The sequence below is a fragment of the Macrobrachium rosenbergii genome, chromosome 3 (genome assembly GCF_040412425.1).
Source record: "Macrobrachium rosenbergii isolate ZJJX-2024 chromosome 3, ASM4041242v1, whole genome shotgun sequence".
Classification (NCBI taxonomy): domain Eukaryota; kingdom Metazoa; phylum Arthropoda; class Malacostraca; order Decapoda; family Palaemonidae; genus Macrobrachium; species Macrobrachium rosenbergii.
This window is the reverse complement of record NC_089743.1, coordinates 24,228,698-24,251,977: the sequence shown is the minus strand read 5'-3', so window position 1 is coordinate 24,251,977 and position 23,280 is coordinate 24,228,698. Positions and strand designations below refer to the sequence as shown.

The 23,280-nt window shown below is 38.6% G+C and overlaps 1 protein-coding gene and 1 long non-coding RNA gene across 2 annotated transcripts in view; one reads left to right on the top strand and one right to left on the bottom strand.

The window, feature by feature from the left end:
- LOC136853252 (uncharacterized) overlaps positions 1 to 22,192 on the top strand; it is a 52,447-nt gene extending 30,255 nt beyond the window's left edge. The window contains exon 2 of the long non-coding RNA XR_010857398.1: positions 21,243 to 22,192. This is a non-coding gene — a long non-coding RNA (uncharacterized lncRNA). The remainder of the gene's footprint in view (positions 1 to 21,242) is intronic.
- LOC136853241 (fatty acid hydroxylase domain-containing protein 2-like) overlaps positions 12,473 to 23,280 on the bottom strand; it is a 78,438-nt gene continuing 67,630 nt past the window's right edge. The window contains exon 7 of the mRNA XM_067128621.1: positions 12,473 to 21,385. Coding sequence (XP_066984722.1) covers positions 21,208 to 21,385 — 178 coding nt within the window. The 3' untranslated portion in view covers positions 12,473 to 21,207. The remainder of the gene's footprint in view (positions 21,386 to 23,280) is intronic.

Genomic DNA, 23,280 nt, shown 5'->3' with positions numbered 1-23,280 from the left:
TGGACCTCTTCGCCACCAGGTTAAATTTCCGTCTTCCAGTCTACTTCTCCCCAGTAGCAGACCCCATGTCCTGCGGGACAGATGCAATGCTACACTCCTGGGACAATGTGCAAGTGTATGCATTCCCTCCTTTTGGGTTGATCCAGGAAGTTCTGATCAAACTCAGGAACAGCGTCAACACACAGATGGCTTTGATATGCCCCTTCTGGCCCCAAAGACCTTGGTTTCCAGACCTTCTGGACAGGTTGACAGAAGTTCCAGTATTCCCTCCAGAGAGGAAAGATTTTCTCAGACAGCCCCATTTCCATTACTTCCATCGGAACCTAGCTGCTTGGAGACTGTCCAGCAAGCAGCTCATCATTCAGGACTCTCTAAGGCAGTGGCTTGCCAACTGTCTGTCTGTCTGAGATTTGCAGCAGCGTTGTCAACGGTATCTCAGGTAACTCTGACAAGATTTTTCCTGTAGCATTGGTAATGCTGACGGTTAATTACTCACTTTGTGGGTAAAATTATGGGGATATAGTTCGGGCTGGTCAGTACCAGGGCTAATTCAGGTGTTCAGGTAAGTATTGCAATATTAGTTTTATTATGAAAACTTTATTTCTTTGGATTCTTTTTGTGGAATTTTCCACTTTTGCTAAATTTTATTGGACCTGTTAAATAGGAAGAGATATAGCTGGGATTGGGTTTATATCCAAAGCTAAGTAGTAGGAACTGTGGTAGGACCATCAACTGCCCGATAATGTTTGGACCTGAGAGTTATCAGATTGGTAGCTCAAAGGCACAACTATTCTTTAGGGCTAGACCACGGATTCCAGCTGGGTCTGGTTCTTGGGATAGGACTCTCGGCATTCTATCCGGTTTGCCCATAACATGATTAGGGTTTGGCTTACACTTCGGCCACTCTAATCATGTTGTGCCATCCCCTGTGGGGTAGGGTAGGGAGTGGACATTTGGAAGTCGGTTCTCACTTGTGCCGCTGGAGGAAGAATAAAACTCCATGAAAAGCTGATGATATCTTTTCAAGGTTTTCAGGTTAAATTTTTTTTTTCTCCCTCAAATCTTTATGATAAGTGAAAATAAAGATTCGAGTACCCCTGGGCCCTTGGATGGTAGCGACTCGGCACAGTTGACAACCGCTGGAACCTCCCCTGACAACCTTTCTTTAGAAAAATGAAAAAAGAATCCTTATGTAATCACACTGGAACCTTATGTTCCAGTACAAAACAAATCCAAAAGAAGTAAATATCATGTTGATCCAACCTTGACTCATTTTGACTCCCTCTTTGGGAGTGGAAGTTGGTCAAGGTTCCTAACCATGGAAACAAAACAACAAATTTCAGCCATAAAGTTGGAAAGTTTCTTATTAAAAAGACACTCGATGACAGAAATGTCGTTCAGACAAATAAATGTCAAGATGTGGCTTATAGAAGCCACAACAAAAAACCAGTCTGAAGACTATTTATCCATAAAAAGTATTGACAGTGTGAATGTAAAAGTAAAGAAGCATGACACTATGAACAGCATTCAGGGTACTATTGTACTTCCTGGAAATAATGACGAACTGGTTGGTAAGAATATGCTGTTGGGCTTTCTTAAAATGAGATATACCAAAGTCCAAGATTGTTAGGTATACTGTATATAATACCAAGTAAACAGAATAATAAAGTATTAAGAATTACAAAAATAAAATTTGAGGGTCAAGATCTACCTCAAAAAATAAACATTTTGGGCCAAAATAGAGAACTGAGACCGTATGTTCCAAAGCCGCTACAATATAGTGGCATTGGACACACGAAGAAAAACTGTCAAAATCAACCTATATGTGCTTATTGTGGATCCGACGAACATGCCACACAATGGAAATGTAATGAGCCAAAATGTGTAAACTGTGGACAAGATCATCATGCAATGTCCAAAGAATGTATGTACTATATAGTATACAATACAGAATTGAAAATGTTACAAGAAAGAGCAGGGATGTCAATAACAGGCACCAGTAATGAAACAAAAATGCATAGAAATAGAAGTAACGGAGCACAGAAAACTAAATGGCAAGAAGAAATTAATGCTCAAGGGGAAAAAAACTGAAATGGTAAAGAATAAAGAAACAGGTACAAATGATATGGATAACATTGTATCAAATTCATTTGAAATATTAATGCACATAGGAACACAAGAGGATGCTACTACAGAAGTAACAGAGGGTCGTGATAGCTTGGAAATTAAAGATAAAAAAAGGCCTTTGGAAAGAACACCACCCAAAACAAAGAAACCAACAATTATTAGAGAAACATCAGTCAAACCAAAGACAAAAGATATGAAGAAAGAACAAAAACAAAAACATGCTAAGAATATACCTTTATCTCCTAAAATAATAGTAAAACCTATGGATACAGATATCCAAAACACTGACGAAGTGGAAGACAATGGTACCATAGATAACAATGACTATTTTAATGGAGAAGAGAGTACTCCATCACCAATAATTAGTACAACAAGAACAAATAAAGAAAGAAATATACATGATAGCACATGTGGATGTAATGGTTGTTTCATTGCATTGTGCAATAATAACAGAAACATAAAAGATAGTTTGACAAACATTATAAGAAATTTTATGAAATATAGAAAAAAAAGAAACTACTGATTTAAGCACCCATGGAAAAGGTTGCATGTGCATTGAGCACTTAATATATTATAAAGATAAACAAATGAATGTCGTGAGTAAATTATTAGTAGTTTTTGTACTTCAATGATGAAAATTAGCTACAAACTTGAGTACAATTTACGGTTACAGTTACTATCTTGAAATCACTCTTGCTAGACAGTTCAGTTAAGTCTGTTTGGGACTACGAAAGCAAGGGGGAGTTACGTCTTCCCTTAATGGTGGACTGAGACTCGAATGCTCTTCTGGCTTCTCTGGAACCCCTCGTTTTTTTGTTATCTTTCAACTCCTCCTCCTCAGTGCCCCATTGGAAGATTTTATCTGTAAGGCCTCCCCTCAAACATCTTGATTGGGAAGGACGGTGGTGGGTGTTGTTAAGTCTCTCCTTAGAGGATTTGATTGGAAATGATCTCAGGAGGAGGTGTAAAGGCCTCCTCCCTAGAATGTTTGATTGGAGAGGTGTTGAACTTCATCACTTTGTCCAGCCCCAATCCCATGGAATTTCCATGTAAATGCCTCCTGTTGAAGGCGGGGTTATAGATGTGGCTGGAATGTTAGCTTCTGACAAGGTGCTGAGTGATCCTTAGTCAGCTAAATCGCGAGGGCACAGTTTCCAGATTTTACGATCGGTTTTATGGCCCTGGGCGCGATATACTCACTCACTGTTTTGAGTTCATGCAAGACAGTTTCTCGCGGTTTACGTACTCAGCACTTCTAGTCTCGCAATACATAACAACCAAGGCTTAATTGTTGTTCTCTCTCTCTCTTCTCTCTCTCTATTCGCTCTATTTTCTCTCTTTCTCTTTATGCTTTCCTATCTAATTTTTCCCTATATCGCTATATTAGAAGTACGTAGGTATATATTTTTAAGGGTACTAATGTTTAAGATGACTTTGAAATTATATTAATATAATTTCAAAGATTAATACTGTAATAGGATAATAATTTAAGGTATATTTGATGTAGGATGATACTTTAAGTATACATTTGGTATTTGAACTTCAAGACAGGTAGTTATAAGCATTTTTAGAGTGGGGGTAGCAAGTATTCGCAAATTTTAACTATTCGCAGGGGAGTCCGAAATGCATCCCCCGCAAGTACGGGGCCGGCGGGGGGGGATGTTTACTGTACTGGTTGGAATGACATAGATCCACATCAGGATCATTCTGACTCTGTTCCCACTGATGTGGATCGATCACTGTCATTGCTGGCCTTCATGTATGTTGTGGCACTGCCTCTGGCGTATCTGGTCCATCTGCTCCTGCTGTGCTTCCTGTGTTATTGCTCCTGTTGACTCAGCGACAAGTCTCTGGGCAGTTCCTCCTGGTCTCCTGCCGCAGCCGTCCTGATCACTGCTGGTGACATTCATGTGACGTTCCTGGCCATTGCTGTAGCTACTGCCTTCTGAACCGCTTCCGTAGTTCCTGCATCGGCTGTCCTGATCGCGTCTGCTGCTTCTCCTGGTGGTCGTGTCCTGGGCTGCTTCCGTTGTGTTCCTGCCTAGCTAGCCTGGAGGTTACAATGTTTCGTGTCCACTATCTGTAGATGATGTCAGAGTGAAGGTGAAGGAAGTTGCCTTGTGGAGGTAGCCGCCATCTTCTTCAGCTTGTCTTCAATTTCGTCTTCTGCTGCCTCTTCCTTCCCTCTCCCAAGGTTCAAGGGGGTCCCAGGAAACCAGATAGACCTCTGCCGGCCAAAGGAGAGGAAGGCTGCTGCTTCCCCCTTCAAGTCCTTTGGGCATCTAGGGACTGCTTCCTTCTGAGGAGGAAGTGGGGGTCTCGTTGGCTCTTCCCGACCTTCGGGTTCGGGAACCGATTCGCATACCCCTGGGTTTTGTGTTTCAGGAGCTGCGGGCGCACAGACTTCGGTCTGTGCTTCCGTTCCCAGTCCCAGAGGTTCCGCCTCTTAAGACGGGTGCTGCTTTGGGCGCTCGGGTGCTGCTTTGGGCGCTCGTTCGCGAGCCTCTCTGAATGCCGGAGATTTTGTGGAATATCAAGTATCCTGATCTGGTCTGGAGAGTATTTTCCCCAGCCCAGTTCAGGAGCAGCATGAGAGAAAGGGCTGAGGCACCCAGGTGTCTTGGCTCTTCCTGCCAGCACTACAAGCACTCCCCAAGTGCTTACCAGTGCTTGGTTGGGTTCCCAGCCTGGTGTCTCAACCCTATCGGTTCAAACACCAGAAGAAGCAGGGAAGAGGTTCCCTTTGGGAGTCCTGTAGGACTTCTAAGGGACTTCGTCTCTTCGGGGAGGCAATTTTCTCTCGGCTCTTCCCGAGGGCAGGAACCGATTTGCATTCTCCTATGGGGTCTTGTGTTTTGGGGGCCGTGAGAGCACAGCCTCGAGAGGCAGCTCCCTCATTGCCAGTCTTAGAAGTCTGCGTCTAAGGCTGGTTCTGTGCCTGGCTCTTTTCATTTTCTTAGGAAACCAAAAGCAGCCGCTCCCAGTTTTTGGGAGTCACGTAGGTCGCTCGAATTCTAAGAATCACGAGCGCTCTCCTGGCAGGAGGCACAGGACGAGAGAAAGTGCCGAGACCCAGGTGTCTCGGTATCGAGACGCCCAGGTGTCTCGGTATCGAGACGCCCAGGTGTCTCGGTATCGAGACGCCCAGGTGTCTCGATACGGCCTGCCAGCTGCTTCGGTTGCTTGGCCGGGTTTCATCCTTGTGTCTTGAACCTTAGGGTTCGAGTATGCAGGATAGCAGACACAGAATTCCCCCTTCAAACCTTCTTCTTGAGCGTCCTTGGCCTCGAAGGAGTTTAGAGTTCGAGAAATTAGCACTAGTTCACAGCAGACGCGTTCCGATTGCGATCAGCTCGGCTTGGCTTGCTCGCCCCACCCAGCCCCTGGTTGCGTTCACAAGACTGGCTCGGCTCGGCTTGCCCGCTTGCCTCTCAGTCCACCACTTATCACCCAGTCTGGTTTTTTTTTTTTTTTTTTTTTTTTTAGCTGATAGGTAAGATGGGTGAAAGAAGAGTGAGGGCAGTTAGCTAGCTAACCATGGTAGGGAATAGTTTAGAAAGTGAAATATTAGTAAGAGTAATGTCAAGTGTGGTTTATCCACAATTTTATTTAAGTAAGGGTACAATTTTTGTAATAACATAATACAATAATAATTTTCCATTATAACAACATGGTAAATTGTACATATTGCATATTTTGAATTTTATTTCTTATTAGTGTAATCATATTTAAAACATAAAATAAAATAAAAAAATTAGTTCCAATTTCCTCATTTTAACCTTGATGTTAATTAACATAATGATTTTGCATGATACCTACATAGTAAATTCTAAATATTACTTTTTCACAAGGCATTTCTTAATAATATAATGGTTGTGGTTCATCACGATGAATATATGAAGATACTCTTCTCCACCATCTGTGGTCTGTGTTGCTTGGGTGGTTTCTCTCTTCTGCTACAGATTCTTCTGTAAATTCACTGTTGTATTGATCTAGTTTGCTCCATATGTTGGTTGCCAGTCTGTATAATCTTTGATTAATTGGTTCTACTTTGTAGTTTTTGTGTATTTGTTCTATATTCAGATCGTCATCTTCTTGATTGTTTCTCACTGCGGACCTCAGTATCTTATTTTGGAATTTTTGTAATGCACTTATATTGGAAGTCGATACTAAACACGTGGGTATTGGTGGATATTCCATTATTGGTCTGATCAGGCTTTTGTAGAAATGGATTTTGATATTTGTGTTCATATTCCTAAATCGTTTTATCTTTGTATTTTGTGTTCTTGCTATTTGCGTTTGTGTGATCTGCTTGGTTCAGTGTGGCTCAGCTCGGCCCCGCTCGGTTTTACCAAATCGGGTTCTTGGCACTTCGAGTGAACCTTCTGCTCTTCCCAGGAAAGCGCTTTGCCACAGCACAAGTGCTCTTCTTCTCCCGTGTGGCAATCATCTCCTTTGGTTGATTATCGCTCACGGTCCGCCTCTCCTGGCGGGACAGGTAGGGGTACTCTTTCTCCTCACCTGTTCTCTTTTCCTCTTGGTTGATCTGAGAGGCACAAGACAGACAGAGAGAGCTCTGATGAATTTGTCTTTCTTTGGAGTTTGGCTGCCTGGCGTGCTTTTGGTGTCAGTCCTCCGATTGTCTTGTAGTACAACCAGGTAGCCGTGGAGAGTTTCTTGGGACCTGTCAAGGTCTCCCTCCAGGAAGGGAGGTACAGGAGTTTCACGCTTCAAAAGCAGCGAGGGTCTTCCTCTTCAAGTTGCAGTCGCCCTCATTTCTCAGAGAACTTCGCACCGATTCGTCAGCTCGAGGATCCCCAGGACAGGACCACGGCTCCCCCAGTAAATAACCTCCATCACTCACAACACTTGCAGGGGCCGAGAGTTTCAGGGGCCACCGCGGTCCTTGCTTGCGAGAGCATTCTCAACCAGATGAATACTTTTCTTCTGACAAGGTGTTCATTCAGGTCAAAATGCCAAACTCCTTCTATGCCTTGATGGAGTATGAATTCTTCTTGCCATAGAGGGGTCCTACCAACTGCAGGTTGTTCTGACTCTGCTTCATCCAGACTGGGGTCTCTCTCTGCTTCTCCTTGCCGTGAAGGGTATTCTCTTCCACAATGAGAGACAGCGATCTTGAAGGACACCTCTTGGTTTCCTCCAGATAGTCTCCTGATGGATCCATGATCCTTCACTTTTAGGCTTTCTCTCCATGGATACAAGGAGACTGGTGCTGTCCAGGGGTGGGTCTTCCTACACCAGGCACCAGTCTGTGGACAATTCTGGTGCTAAGAAGGAGGACTCTGTCCTAATTCAGATCTCCGATTTCGTAAGTCCCAAGTTAGCTCGACCTTTAGGAATGAACCTTTACTTGGTTCTGCCTTTCTCTTTCAGAGATTTGCCAGATACCACAGTAATCAAGGTTCGTACCGGGGCACTGCCTTGTACTTCGGATAATGGCCAAGACGCTTGGGTCTTTGTCATCTCGGCTTGACCTTAAGTTCAAGCCAGCCCTCCTTGACTCCTAAGAAGTCCCAGGCTTCAGAAGAAGATCGCAGAAACACATAACCCTCTTCTTCCATTCTGGGAAGGTGTGCACATCTGAGTCTCTTTCCATAATGAAGGAGGGAAGAAGGGAAGAGAGGAAGTATCGACCGGACAGAAGTTCAAACTCCTACTGCAGATACCTGGATGAAATGATACTTGTTGAGTCTCTGGACCTGGCAGCAACATTGCCGAGACCTAGGAATGGATTCCTTCAGAAGTATCTATTTCCCTTGGGTCTCGGCAATTCTTTTCATCAAACTTTCATCCTGCTTCCTCTCCCGTGCTCCCGATTCGGGAAATGCCAGCCCTGCTAGAGCTAATCATCTTGGTATCCTGTCATCTTGCAGAAGCTTCCCCATGGTGGAGAATGAAGGAGGTCTGCTTCCAGTCCTCCATCCTTCTTTCCTTTTCGAAGTATGGGGAAAGAGTTAGGGTAATGCTTGATTGAAGGAACCTTCGAATATGCTTGCATATTCTCTTCACGTCGTGTGTCTACTCTCGGATTCACTGATCGAGGAATAGGCGCACACCTGTAAGACTTTGTCTTGAAGGTATGTGACCGAGGCGATTGATACCTTCTCATCAACATCCTGAACTCAAGGCATCCTTTTGGCCTTCTGAGAATTTCAGGATGAGTTTTGCGACACTCAGTGGTTTCGTTGAACAACACCACCACAGTAATGGTATATGTCGACAAACAAGGGATCGTTTTTTCCTCCTGTTTCATCTGTCAGCATGTACAGTTACTTGAGTGTTCTATAGCGCACCCGATAGCTCAGTTAGCCAAGTACGTTCCAGGTGGGGATGTGTTGGTAGGCGAGCTCAGCCTTGGGTTTGAGTGATTGGGATGGAACGTGCTTTGCACTCTTTTCTTCATGAAGAGACAGCTCAACTTAGAAATCCCTACCGTCTTTCTGTTTGCGTCCCGGCATGACAAAGTCAGTAGCTTTCTTGCTCCTTCGTACCAGACCCATCGGCCGCTACGGTGAGGCATGCTGTCTTTTTGGGAAACATTGATATCTATGTTTTTCATGCCATATTTGTCTGTTTCACTAGGGGTTCACAAACATTGCTCACCCCAAGTTACAGACAAATGCTGGAAGACTTCGCCTTTCGCCCGACCTGATAGCTCTGCTTCCGAGGCATTGAGAAGAGTTTTCCTTTACCCAACCTCCTTTAGCAGCTACACAAGAAGCAGTTCTTCAGGCAGTACATCCTGTGTGTTCAGGACTGGGAGACTTTCCAGCTTTCTTAGCTGGATATCTCTTGAAGTCCTCTGCAACACTGTTCCAAGGAATGGATCCATTTATGCTGGTGAGTGTCGTTGACAGAACTACTTCTCAGGTCAGAGCCGCTCTTCAAGTCTGGACTTCCTTCTCTTCTCTGCCAAAGGTTGCTTCTCTCTGTTTCAGTTGTGAAGAATGTAGGCCCTTGCAGCCTAGTCTTCTATCTGAGGTACCCTTTTTCTCCTCAGTCGCGATTTAGCTACTGATGAGAAGCTTCGGTCTTGCTGTTCCAGGGAACTGTTCCCTGGGTGGTATGTGAGTCTCGTTTAGGGTTCCTGTCCCATGCTCTGCACACGCCCTTACGAGAGTCGTCGGACAGAGATGTGCTCCTTTAGGACCATCTCTCATCTCACTCCAGCCTTGGCGTAGAAGATGGAAGAACAGGTAAGGGGATCAGTACCTCAACTCCTTCTCGGATGTCATTAGTGGACTCCATATCCATTGGCATCTTTGTCTCAGGTTCGAGTCCTTATTGTTCCCCTCCTCCTTGGACTTTGTATCGTTGATCCATATCAGTTGTTACTTTGTCCTATTAGGGTAATTTCCGAAAGGTTCGACATTCCTAACCTGGATGTCGTCGACGTTTCGTTAGTACTCTCTCTCCCAAGGAAGAAGTGTCTAAGGACACATCTTTCTCGTGGCTTCGTGAAGCGATCAAAGGAGGTCCTTTCCATGAGAGCTTATGAAGTCAGTGGCTTGGTCCATCCCTCACAATCTGGAAGTTTCTGTTGGTATGGAAGCAAGATGTGGTCACATAGACCACACTCTTGTCTTCTACCTTCGGTCTTGCCCAACAAGTTGTGTTTTCTTACCCAGCTCCTTCGCATCTTGCCTAAGGTTTTGGTTCTGAAAGTTAGAAGGATCCCAATATTGACTGGCCTCTTCTCCTCCTCCTCCTCCTTCAGGGTGAGATTAGGAATTAGGACTCGAACCGACACTTGCTGGATCTGGCATCTGTGGTAAAACTACATATCGAGCACCCATTCTATTTTTCTTCTAGAATCATAGAAGCAATTCTGCTCCTTCTTCTAGGAAGAGGAGGAAGGAGACTATGGCAATAAGGAAAACCCTATCTTGGGTTTTCCTTATTGCCTCCGACTCTTAAATTCTTCCTAGCCTATTTCGTATGAGTTACGTTTCCTCACTCATGCAAAAAGGTCCAGTATCTGTCGTTTGATCTTGCAGTTCCTACACCCCGATCAATATGTCAGAGGCACGGTACTCCTCCTTGCTCTTTCGACCAGGAGTAGCAGCCCAGGTGTGCAGAACTCCAGGTAGTTCAAGAGACTCACTCAGATTCCTCCCTCCAACCAGTTAGTCTTCCTAATATAAAGGACCGATGGTTTTATATTGTGTCAGAACAAATCAATTTTTAAAAGGAAATTGTATTTCTCCTAACTATACAAACCTGAGGTCCTTTAAATTACATTTTTAGGCCTGCCTCATGCCACCCCTCAATCTGAACCTGGGTTGAAAGGCAGACTGGAATGTTTACATCCAGGCAGGCAGGTATTCCCATCTATCTAACGGTGGTTACTGCCTAACCACCTTGTTCAAGAGTTTAACGACCATGTCCAGCTTCTCCGTAAGTAATTCCTAATGAAAAGGAACTCAGGTTTGTATTGTTATGAAAAATACAATTTACTTTTAAAAATTGTGATTTTTGTGAATCTCGAGCAGCTGCATTTGGGGTGATTTTGTGAAATTTCTCATAAGCTTGTGTAAGGTAAAGTGACTTTTACTTATTACCATGGTATAATAAGGTTGATATATTAAGGGATGTTTTGTGAAATAGTGTGTTCTTAATGTCATTTGAATTACTTGATTTTTTAATTATTTGTATAGTTCTTTGTGAATTTAATGCACATTTTATGTAGTGGTGGTTTAACATTTATTTACTTAGCATTGTAAGTATTTCTTAACAATTTAACATTGCATACTTGATTTAATTTTCATTTACTTAGATTTTCTTTTCAAATCTTAAGTATTTTTGAATAGTTCAAATTTTGCTTAATTCAATTTCTTGATAAATTAACCTTTGTAATTTAACTCGATTTAATTAAATTTATTAAATTTTGTGTTGTTTTCAAGTAATAGTACATTCTTTTCAGATTGTGAATTCTGATTATAGATTTTGAATTTAAAAATAAATTTTTGTATTTAAAATTTTTACAACAGTATTTTATTTACTGACCACCAGTGATAGGATTAATTGTGTGCATAAGGCATAGTGATAAACATGTTTTGTTCCTTTAGGTGTGCTGAAGTGAATTAAGACCAGAGAAATAGTTAAAGTTGTTTGATGGAGTGATGCCCTTTTACTTTAGTATATTTCTTGTTTAAATGTTCATACCTCACTCTTGTTTTGATAAACTTAGTCTGATTTCTGACATGATGAGTAAGTTTTTAAGGGGTGCACAGTTGCCTTTAGAGTACTCAGTCGTAATTTTATTGTTATGAGAGTTCAGGTAACTGGCTAAAGTGAGGTAATTTTTAAAATTTTATGATTATTTGTGTAATAACCAGGTACTAGGAACACTCCGTGACAATATATGTATGTGTATGTTATGTATGTATATATATGTATGTATCTATATATGTATATATCTATGTGTATATACAGTATATGTATGTATCAGGGGCATCATTTGGGGGGGCTGGGGTGGCAACTGCCCCCAAGACACTTGTTGCCCCCAAGCCTCAACGTGCCCCCCCTCACACCCCCAAGAAGTAACAGCAGCAGGTTTTCCATTATTCCTACCGAAATTCAAATGTGTCACCACATTAAGATATATCTATCTATCTATATTTCTCTATCACACAATGTTTGTTTGTCTGCCTATTTTGCTGAAATACCTTGCTTATGTGGCTTCAAAAAGCACATAAAATAGCTCAAAAAAAAAACCCAGCTGGTTAGGCGAGCGACTATCTTTGCTGCCCTCCCCCAACAAAAATCTTAAATGACATCCTGGTATGTATATATATATATATATATATATATATATATATATATATATATATATATATATATATATATATATATATATATATATATATATATATATATATATATATATATATATGCATATATATATATATATATATATATATATATATATATAGATAATTATTTAAATAAAACTCCTTTTAAATTTATTTTTTGTTTCAATTTTATGGTGTCAGTAACCTTGATTGATTGATTGATTTATGGATTTTAGGGATACATGCCAAGCACTGGGGCAACTATGGCCATTGAGCACTTAAAATCAAACATTAATTTAACTAAAATTCATTAAAACTATAAATTAAGCTTAAAATTTACCAAGAAAATTTATAATCCAATGCCAGTTTTAGTAACCATAAATTAAATTTAGTGGGACTATGTAATATTAGTGTGGGTATGTAAGAAAATCCTTTTTTGGTCAAGTATTTGATACAAAACTTTTCTGTGAAAATTGAGTCTTCAGTGCTTTCATAACATAATACAATTGAAGGGAAAATAAACTGTGCCAAACATCTGTAGATTTTATTATCATAAATAAAATCAATACAAAAAGCAGTGCTAATGCAGTGCTGCAATGTCTTAATCATTACTTCTTTATAACTTAGTGTTGGAAATGTCAGTCTCGGAAGCAACTGACAGCAAAATCAGCAAAAATAACCATATATTTGTTTGATGAAAACAAAAGGAATTCATACAAGCCACAGTAAAATGCAGGCAATATATATTACATGAAGTACACTGCCATGTATAATGACATTCTCTAATATTTCAGAGCCAAAGTTGGCTACTACCTCTTGACCTGTAAGGATCCATTTGGCTTCTTAATGAGACTCGATTCAAATACAAAAAAAAATATAGAATCTTGCTGGTTATGTTACAATTCACTCATCATTTGATTCAAATCATGTACTGCAATTTGTGTACAAAAATATTTACCAATTAGACTGTTACAATTCAGTCAACAACATTCTTACCTCAAATTCTAAACTAAGTATAATTCTGGAAAAGTAAGTTCAGAGAAATAATCTACTGTATAGGGTTTAAAAAGAAACCATATTCTTTTCTTAGGCTACATTAGAAATTGCATATGCTTTCTGAAGCTAAAATACTTTTCTGCTATCAAGTCTTAAAAACAGTGACAAGTGGATATAAAATAGATTCTAATTACAGAGTGATGAACGATGCTAAAAGGTGAGAGGTGATAAAGGCAACGTGACTTTGAGATTCGGAAACTCCAAAATATGAAGTGAGAAAGACAGCGATGAACTTACAAGTACAGTAAAATAAATTCTAAGAACAACAGTCTGGTTATCCAGAAACATTAAATCATACAACCAGATATTCCTGCCCTATATCTCTATTCAGTCATGTATGCAAAGTTCAAGACACCAAAAGCAACCTACTAATTTCTAAGTTACAGTAATGTATTGATTTTCATTGTGTTGCATTGCTAATGACATGCCCTAAAAAAAAACCTGAAGGAAACAAAGCTTTCAAGAACTGTGGCTTTATGATTACTGTATTGTTAAGATTAATGATGCAAATGAAAAGAGCTTACACATACAAAAAAAGTCACCTTACCATCACAGAGTATAACACTGAATTCATAAACAGTGAACAATGACAGCACAAGACAAGGCTAAATCTGCAACAAATGGCTACCCCAAGAAGTTTCTTATTATATCTGACATTTTCAAAAATTATACCAACTTAAGTCTTAGTAATTCATTAAGAAATTCGATCGTGGAGCCCCAGGGTTCCAATTCTGCACTGTTCTACATAATTTAAAAAAATATAATAGAACAAAGACCATTTGTATAAAATAATTGTGCAGGGCAGAAAAGTGAACCACAAGTCAAATGAAGTTTCTTCATAATGATACTTTATGAAAATTAAAACTGCAAGACTCATGAGTAATGACTGACTTGCCCACTGGAAAACGTTGGCAGTGGTAATCTTACACGCTGTCAACCCAAAAAATGGTTCATCTATTCATTTTAAAGTTATCTTTAGGTATATTACTGGGTATCTACTAGACAAAAGAAATGTAGTTCAGTATGAGCATATTCTGATGGTAATAAATCTTCTTCACCTTAAAACTATGGTAAAGAGGATTATACAACAATTTACTTTATACTTGATGTGACATGAAATAAGCCTGATATAAACAAAAATGCAGGGTTATGTTCCCTTATCCATAATTCTAAAAACCAAAACCTCCAAAAACGTGAAATTTTTTGTTGAGGGAAGTATTTATAAAAGACAAATAGTACATCTATATTTAAAGCCATGGTGATGTACTGAAAGTTTTGCTTGGTGTATCCAATTACAGTACAGTATACTCCAAGTTATTATAGTATTAGAGAATAAATAAACATTGCGATAGCGCGCCATCGACATCTGCATTCTTGTACTGTTTACATTCTCAGATTCTCATTTGATGTAGTACTACCAACATTCACACTGCCAATAGTTAGTTGCTAGATGAAACAAATTGGAATTTTATTTTTTCTAGTACAGTAAAAGTCCAGTTTTCCAGCATCCTTTAGTCTAAAAAACCTACTGGTTCGGCATTTGAATGAGGAAGCCCCATTCCGGATTTAAAACTGGTTTTTTTTTTGGCACCCTTTCGCCAACTGCTGTACTTCAAAAATAGTTGAGAGCTCTTCCATAGTGTGAGTTTAGCATTACCAAATGTCATCATGACAGCATCTCACTCACCTTCATTTTACCAGTACGTACAAAAGGTTATTTTAAATCGTGTATTCCAGTCTGTTCTCCTAATATCTGGAATTCATATGCTCGGAATTCAGAAATACTTCACACAGTGCAATCTTATATATGTGAACCTCTTGGAAAATGATGGAAAAAGCTAAACTGCCGTATATTTTCATGTACAAGACGACCTTTAGATAAGACAACGTAAAAAATTATGACAAATTTTCATGAATTATCATATCTATAGTATAAGACAACTGCTAAATTACAAAACCATCTGTGTATAGGCTAGCATTTGCAACAACAGGTATCTTTTGAAATATTGGTTATGTAAAGATATAAATGCTGCTGTAGTTACTGTATCCTTAGAAATTCAAAATACCATATATACTTGCATATCATGCGACTGGAGACCTAATTTTGAAGCTAGTTTTAAGGGGGTTGCATCATACAAGAAATATAAAATTAGCATATGTAATATTCACATACAGGCAGTCCCCGGTTATCGGCGGGGTTCCATTCCCGACAGCATGACAATAACCAGTGATCAGTGCCGATAACTGGTTATCAGCAACAATAACCGGGAATTGGTGTCAAAAAGCGCCATAAAACCAGATCACTGATAACCGAGGCTGCCAATAACCAGGGACTGCCTGTATTAGTATCGTATTATAAAACACAAGCATAACGAATATACATCTTTTTCCATGTATCTTTGAACAAGTGATGCCTTCGTTCACTGTATCCAGTAATATTGTATATATTTGCATATTACTAATTGTATTAAAACATACAAACATAGCGATCATGTGCCACTTGCATTGTTTAGGTTTTCATGAGCGTGGACAAAGATACCTTCCAGGAATTTGTTTTGGCATCAATTCAATTTCCATTTAAAGATACCCATGGGGGAAGGTTTCGTCCCATTTGCTATACACGTTAAAACAACAGTAAAATGTCTTCTTTCATGCCAAGTAGTTTTGATTACAATACTTTTCTGTCCAATATTGTTTACGGTTGAGTTTGATGGCATATCTAAGTTTAGGGATGTCATCCATGTTGCCGATGCACGATAATTTATAGTTATTAGTGCATGAACATTGCTTTCTCAGCTTCAGCTACAACTTGCAGCTTAAATTTAGCAGTATATTTCCTTGCGATCTTTTCTCCATAGCGAATGAGGGTATAATGTAAAATATATATGTCATATTTTACTTGACGTCATTTGTAACATAACTACAGTAATTGTTCACTATCGTACGACGGTTGAAATGCAAGCAAAAGAGCTTTTGTTATCTGATTCGGTTGTTCATAGCCACGGCCTAGACCATGTTCATAGCAAAACAGTTGTTTCTTATTCAGTTGTTTACGGTTGTACTCGTTTACTCAATGAGTATAACATAACTAACGATACATTTATCATTCGATTTTACCTTTTTAACTTATTTAACTAGATGATGGGATAAAGAGATGGAGTAAGAGAGATTAGTCCACAGTAATCTGGTCTCTCAAAAAAGGAACTCGCATGATACATGAGATGCATAAAATAATTTTTTATGGGTGAAAATTTAGGGGATCACACACTGCACGAGATCGTGCGTTAACAAGTATATACGGTAAATGAAATTACAAGGTTAATTCTATATCATGTTTTTCCTACATGTCACCTAAAAGGGAAATATTGTTTTGTTTACATTTCAATGCCAGTCATAAGCAACCCCTAACAACAATACGATAAAGTATGATAATTATCGTGCATAATTATTGTTCATACGACTGAATTGTTCCAAACAGTTACAAACAGCCTGAATTTTTAATGAAAAATGAGTTTTATGTTATCCTAAATGTTATTACTACTGTAATTACCCTACACCACCAAAAGATAAAGGTTGCTGTGAGCGCAACCATAACTGGATATTTACATTTGTCAGCTGGCTGGCCTTGCATAGATAAAAGTTGGTTTCATTGATATGGAATTATTCCTTGAATAGACTATCAATAATGAAGATATGCCAATAATATATATAAGGTAAAATGGTTTTATTACCTTTATCATTTTATTTCAGAATGTGAATCTTTTCATGTAAGTCGGTGGTTATCGCACCAAGGCTGAGGCTAGCCTACTGATAAACATCACTTAGAATTCAAGGTTTGATTTTTAGAATGGTAGTAAAAGGCGACCCCCAATTTTTGGGGGTGAACTTTATGATTTAAAGGTTGTCTTATTCGCGGAAATATACGGTATATTATGTGACCCTTTGTAGATAAAATGAACCTTTAGAACTGTAGACATGTGTGTTGAAATAAATGCAGCAGTACTTATGGGCATATTAAAAATCAGAACTTTACAATGCATATATAAGTTTGTTTCTTGATCTTGTCTGGGCGTGCATTTGGATAGTGATAGTGTATCCATCTTTAACCAACCCTCAGCTAAAATAAAAGACACGCACACATCTTCATTCATTCACTTTCGATAACAATTCTATTGATAACTAATATGTTGTTAGTTAAGAAATAAACAAAATTAGAAATGTACTACAGGGTACATGTATTTATTTTACAGAAATCTATGTATCGTGTTTGTGCATTATGTAATTCTGCCTTTGTATTACAGAATAAATAAACATTGCAATCATGTGCCATTTGCATTCTGGTAATTTTTACATTTTAAGCTAATTGGGTACTACCAAAATAAACATTGCAATCATGTGCCATTTGCATTCTGGTAATTTTTACATTTTAAGCTAATTGGGTACTACCAATGTTTACATTGCCATCAGTTGCCAGATTAAACAATTTGGAGTTACAATTCCTTTGTACTGTAAATGAACAAAGTTGGGTTTAAAAATGTGCCATTACAATTCCTTTGTACTGTAAATGAACAAAGTTGGGTTTAAAAATGTGCCATTATTGCTAGTTGAAACATAATTTGGATACATTTTTCTTGAACAGTGTACTGTAAATTTACAAAGTTTGGTTTAAAAAGTGTGGATTATTTTAGTTATAGTCACAGTGAATTTTAAATGAAATAAAGTTGTGATTTTGCCTGCTTCAAAATGTTTTGCAGCATGCACTATATCCTTTTTTTTTTTTTTTTTTTTTTTTTTTTCAGCCATAAGTGTATACTCTGAGGCTTAAATTTAGTGGTATACTTTTAAGACATCCTTCTCCATTGCATGAAGGATCAATAAAAATGTGTTTCAATTCTACCAATGGCAGTCACCATCCAGAATTAGCAAATTTTAACAAAGTGGAAACTGTCATGCAACTCTTAAACGTTCGATAGTTATGGTAAATAATGTTGTTAAACAGCTGTTCTCTAAGCAGCTGTAGTTTATACCAGTGTTTTACATGAAAATATGTGTTTGTAAAATGTAAGAAATAGTGATGAGTCTCCTGAACTTCAGCTACTAGTCCAATTACTTAGTCAAAAGCTAACTTGGAGGTAATTTGTGTTTTCAGTGGTATCTACTGAAACTGAGGAAGCCTAGCTAGTACATTGGAGGTAATGTGTATTTTCAGTGGTATCTACTGAAACTGAGGAAGCCTAGCTAGTACATTCTACTGAAATGAAACTTGTAGGTTACGCATAGCCAAGTGTAATATACCAAAAATGCAACTCACATGATATATGTAATGAAATCATGTTTTGGCGACTAAATCTTGTGGGTTACACGGGTATGAATGTGGATTACAATTCTTTTGATGCTATATTTTACAGAGTTTTACAAAAAGCTTTTGTTACAAATAAAATGTCCTAGCATTTTTAAGGAGCAAGCTTGTGTTCCAAAAATTGAAATGCAGCTGGCCCCAAAGGTATGGATAACGCACTGTGAACCTGTATTTAAGATATTAATGGTAACCATTAAAACTAAAAAGATCATAAATGGTTTAGTAAAACTACTGTACAAAAGGTATGGGGGACAGGGAGTGGTTATATTAGGAGTCCCATTTTTACATTTTGGGGACCCTGGAGACAACCTCAGAATATTTGGAAGTCACCTGCAGTGTAGCATTTACAAATGCTTGGAAGTCACCTGTAGTATACCATAACCATATTGTTATAAAATTACCTCAAAGTTAATGGCAGTTACTAAACAATCCAATAGGTTAAAGAACAGGAAATCACAATCTATTTTGTTTGGCACCATACAATTTTAACCTCATTACAATGAATATCAGGTAAAATACAAATTTCTATTACCTTTCCCAGACTTTTGTAAATGAAAAAATGTTTCCTTAGATTAAAAAATGTAAAAATACAAAATCTCAATATGTCAGTGGCTACCATAACATTTTCATATTTTTTTCTTCAATTTCAGCTTTCAATCTGAAGTTAATGTACAAACCTTGAGTACTTCAAATCTAGAATAGGAGTAAATCAAAGATTACAATGGTCAGTGAACACATTACCACCTAACTGTACCAATGACAGTGTGAAAAAGTAAAATGTAATCAACATCTGATGCAAATAATGACTTCCAGTACTAATGAGAAAAAAAAAAAAATACTGTAATTTACAAAGATTCCAGTGTTCTCCAGCACTATATTTATTTGCATGTACTGAGTTCTATTTCTCATTTTCTCTACCTACCAGAACAACATTCAAAACTACTACCACTCCTAACATACTGTACAAGACTTTTCACATTCTACACATCAAGCCAATGCTCACTAAAAGAAAGTTTTTCTTTGCAATTGGTAATCAACAACTCAGATACAGGTGATCATCTTTAAAGCTTACATCAGTACCCTGGCAAACTTCATAGCTCTTCCCTGAAGAGTTTTGTGCACGGTGAATTCTTTTTATATAAACAATTAAACCTGTTTTATCCTACCTAACACAGTACTTGTTAAGAGCTATGGTAATTGCCTACATTTAATAAAAATAATCACGCTACCAGCTTGTCTTTTAGTAAAATCACTCCTGGTTTTATTATCTATATAAGTACAGTTAGTTTAGTATAAAAGAAAAAAATTGTGAAACACTTTACAAATTGGAATTTTTAATTCTGAATATCCACAATTAGAAACTAGGAAAAACCATTTTATTATTTTAACATATAATTTTTAAACTGCTTAACATTATTTTCGAGCAAAAAACTCTCTACCATTCATCTTTAACAGGTATGTAACATATCAACTTTGCAACAGCAGCCACTGTAAGGGAATACTGCCCACAATATCTTTACTAGAACACTGAAGGAGAGTACTGAAGGCTCTTTGCAGCATTAGCTTTGCTCGAAACTGTGTCACTTTGTTTCAAACTATTCACTAACCTTTTTTCCCTAAAAGATACAAGTATTCCAAATTAGCCTTCTTTTCATTTAATTTCCTTTGTCCATTCACTAGTCTACACTCTGGTATAGTCCAATCCTCAAATAATTCACTTTCTTGGCTTCTCTGAACTTACTCCAATTCAGTGCTCTCACACCAGGCTCCTAAAGTCTGTTGCAAGATTCTCTGCATTGATATTTGAGATAAGGTTGATGGCCCTATGTCATGCCCTAACAGATGGTCACAGAAGCTCAAGTGCAATGGCACCTGGCATTTATTGGTGGTGTCTCATGCAAAAACTGACCAAATAAACCATTAATTTCACTGACTACATAAAGAAATGTTAAATCTCTGGTTTGGCATGAACAGGTAACTTCAACTTTGCTTCACATATCTCTCTCCAAAAGTAAAGACTCCACAAGGTCAAGAAATTCTGTTTCTTAAGGAAGACACTTCAATTCAGATTCTATTAAGTAATGATGTATATTAAAAAGGTTTTCCTACTAAGAAATCAAAGTAAAGGGAAGTAACAATGGAATGTAGGTAATTATACAGTAATAAGTGAAGTTAACTTTGATATTGTTGCTAACCAATTTCATAAGAATTCTTTTCAACCAATTTATATTGTATATGACTGCAAAACAACATCGTTTCGGCCATCAACTGTACCAAGTACAGTACATTAAAATAATTCACTCTAAAATCCAGTAACAAGAGCATGCTAGCACTTTATAATACATCATCTTTGGAAATATCAGTATTTAAATATTTGAAGATCCATTATTTCATTCAAGTCCACTTCCATCATTTTCTTATGAGATTAGGTAGGTAGACAATCACACCCAATTCAAAAAAAAAAAAATCTAGCTTTACCTATGACTGGAATTAGTTTTCAAACAAATATTCAATAAGCGAAAGGAAAGCACATCAGCTCAACTCAGACATAAGACTATTCAACATAAACATTCCCATTGAGCAGCAATTCTTTTAAAAAATTATGGAAGCAATACTATATTAAATTATTTGAGAGCCATAGGACAAACTTACTATATTTTCCTAAATATAATGGAAGCTGGGACAAAGTCTGCAGGATAAACTTTCTCCAAATTCTTTACTATTTTTCTTGTGAAACAATTTAAAGTATTTCATGAAGCAAACTAAAGTCCCACAAACTCAACTATCCATATACTGGGCTGTACAAAAATACCTACATCTTCCATGAATATGAATAAAATGACATTACATTTAGCACTGTTTTCCTTTGATTTCTTTTCCAACAGGTACATCATCAGGATAAGCTTCACGAGGTGGTACTAATGACAACATCATCAGATGCCTTGAAAAACACTTTGAGGCACGGAATTTATCGTCAGTTCCATGAAGCAGGTCCAAGACGCCAAGAACACCATAACACTGGTTAAATCTGGAAAGTAATGTCAATTTGCAAGATATTACAATCAAAATTACATATCACTATTTATACACAAAAAATCAAATGGCCATAAACTTAGCATTTACTAATAAATTCATGCTTGAAAATGAAAATAACTAATTCTACAGTAACATCTTTTTGCTGATAATGCTGCTGCTGTTGCAGATAGTACCATTGTCTCAGTCATGAAGATAACATATGATGATGTACTCCACAATGAAGAAGGAAGTAGAAATGGAGGAAGAAAGGAAACACTTATTTTGTCCCAACAGTATCACCATCTGGCCTCTTCCAAATAATTTGACTTGCTAAAAGCATAAGAATATTCACCAGATGATATGATTCTTATCGAGTCAGAAGCTTGAAAAACATTTAGCCTTGCCATGAGCAAAATTGAGTCAAAAGTTTTTTATTTTTTACTTCAAGTAAATTAGAAATTCATATCTTTTTTTGCTAGGTTACACTCTTTTCTCAGGTTATGAGTTTGGATGGAAAACTATCCATCCAATCTGTTAAGACAGCAGAGATTTTTGGTTCCATGTCAAGAGTTTGGTTCAATAGAATGCTCAAAGCAAAGTACAAGGCAGTCATTTACAATGTTGTTACCCTGCTTGCTTCATGTTTATAAGAAATGGGCCACCTGAGAAAAGTTTTCCAGTCCCCTGCTGTTATCATAATCTGTATTTGTGTAATCTGATCCATGAACTGCAAGAAAAAGTGGGTTTGGGTTGAAGGAGCTCTAATTATACAAGTGTTTCTATAAAAAAAAGAAATAAATAAAAAACTATGCATCTGCTCCTCACCAAGTGTAATTTAACCCTTAAACGCCGACTGGACGTACCGTACGTCGACCAAAATTGTCTATTGGGTGCCGAGTGGATGTACCGTACGTCGACTACAAAATGTTTTTTTAAATATTCGCGGAAAAATAATTATAGGCTTAGTTTGCAAAAGGTTTTAAATCACGCGCCTTGAGGGATGCTGGGAGTTCACGGATCACACAGTTGTTTTGTTTAGAAGCGTCACCTAGCCACGCATGCACCAATTTCTTCCTTCTCGCAATAAAGCATCAGTGGCGCATCGTCGGAGAGTGATTTCTTGACCCATTCGTGTTTTGCAAAACTTTTGCGAGTGTTAGCGTATTTGTGACGCAACAGGACGTTTGCAGAGATGTCCCAACGTCGTCAGGACCGTGAAAGGCGCGTGTTGCCTGTCGGTAGTGAGCGTGTGAGGCGAATTTTAGATTGGGATGCTGGAGAAGGACCAAGCACCCAAGGTGACCCAGCATTTCAACGCCGTGTTGTGCGGCCACGTGTGACCGAAGGGGACCAAGGACCACATCCCGTGCCTTTTACGACCCCTAGGAAGCATCGGGGTGTCCTGAGGGGCATCCGTTAGCATTTGGGAGGCCTCCAACAAAAGGACATTGATGAGTACTCGTTGGAGCTTGATCGAGAGCAGGTGGAAAGTCCTCATTTTGATGGCAGTTGGTCATCTAGTGATGAGTACATCACGCCCGATGTCAGTGATGATGAGTATTTGCCCCCAATATCCGTACGGGAGCCACAGCAGGAAAGTGAACTGGAGTTTAGTGGTTTCAGTGCGTAAGAGGGAGAGTCTGAGGAAGATGAGGCACCGATTGTGGCTGGTGGGGACGAGACAGAAAGTGATGGTGAAAGTGAGGGAGATGGGCCAGTGGGGAGGGTGGGAGTGTGAAGTCGTGCCCGTGCACGGGCCTGTAGAAGGTCGCAACGTCGCAGCAACTTGGGTGAAGGCCGTTTGTCCGAAAGTGATGAGGGGACTGGAGGACCCCACCCCACCTAACATGCACCCATTCACAGCAGCACCTGGACTGACCGTCCCTGTTCCTCTTACTGCACTGGGGT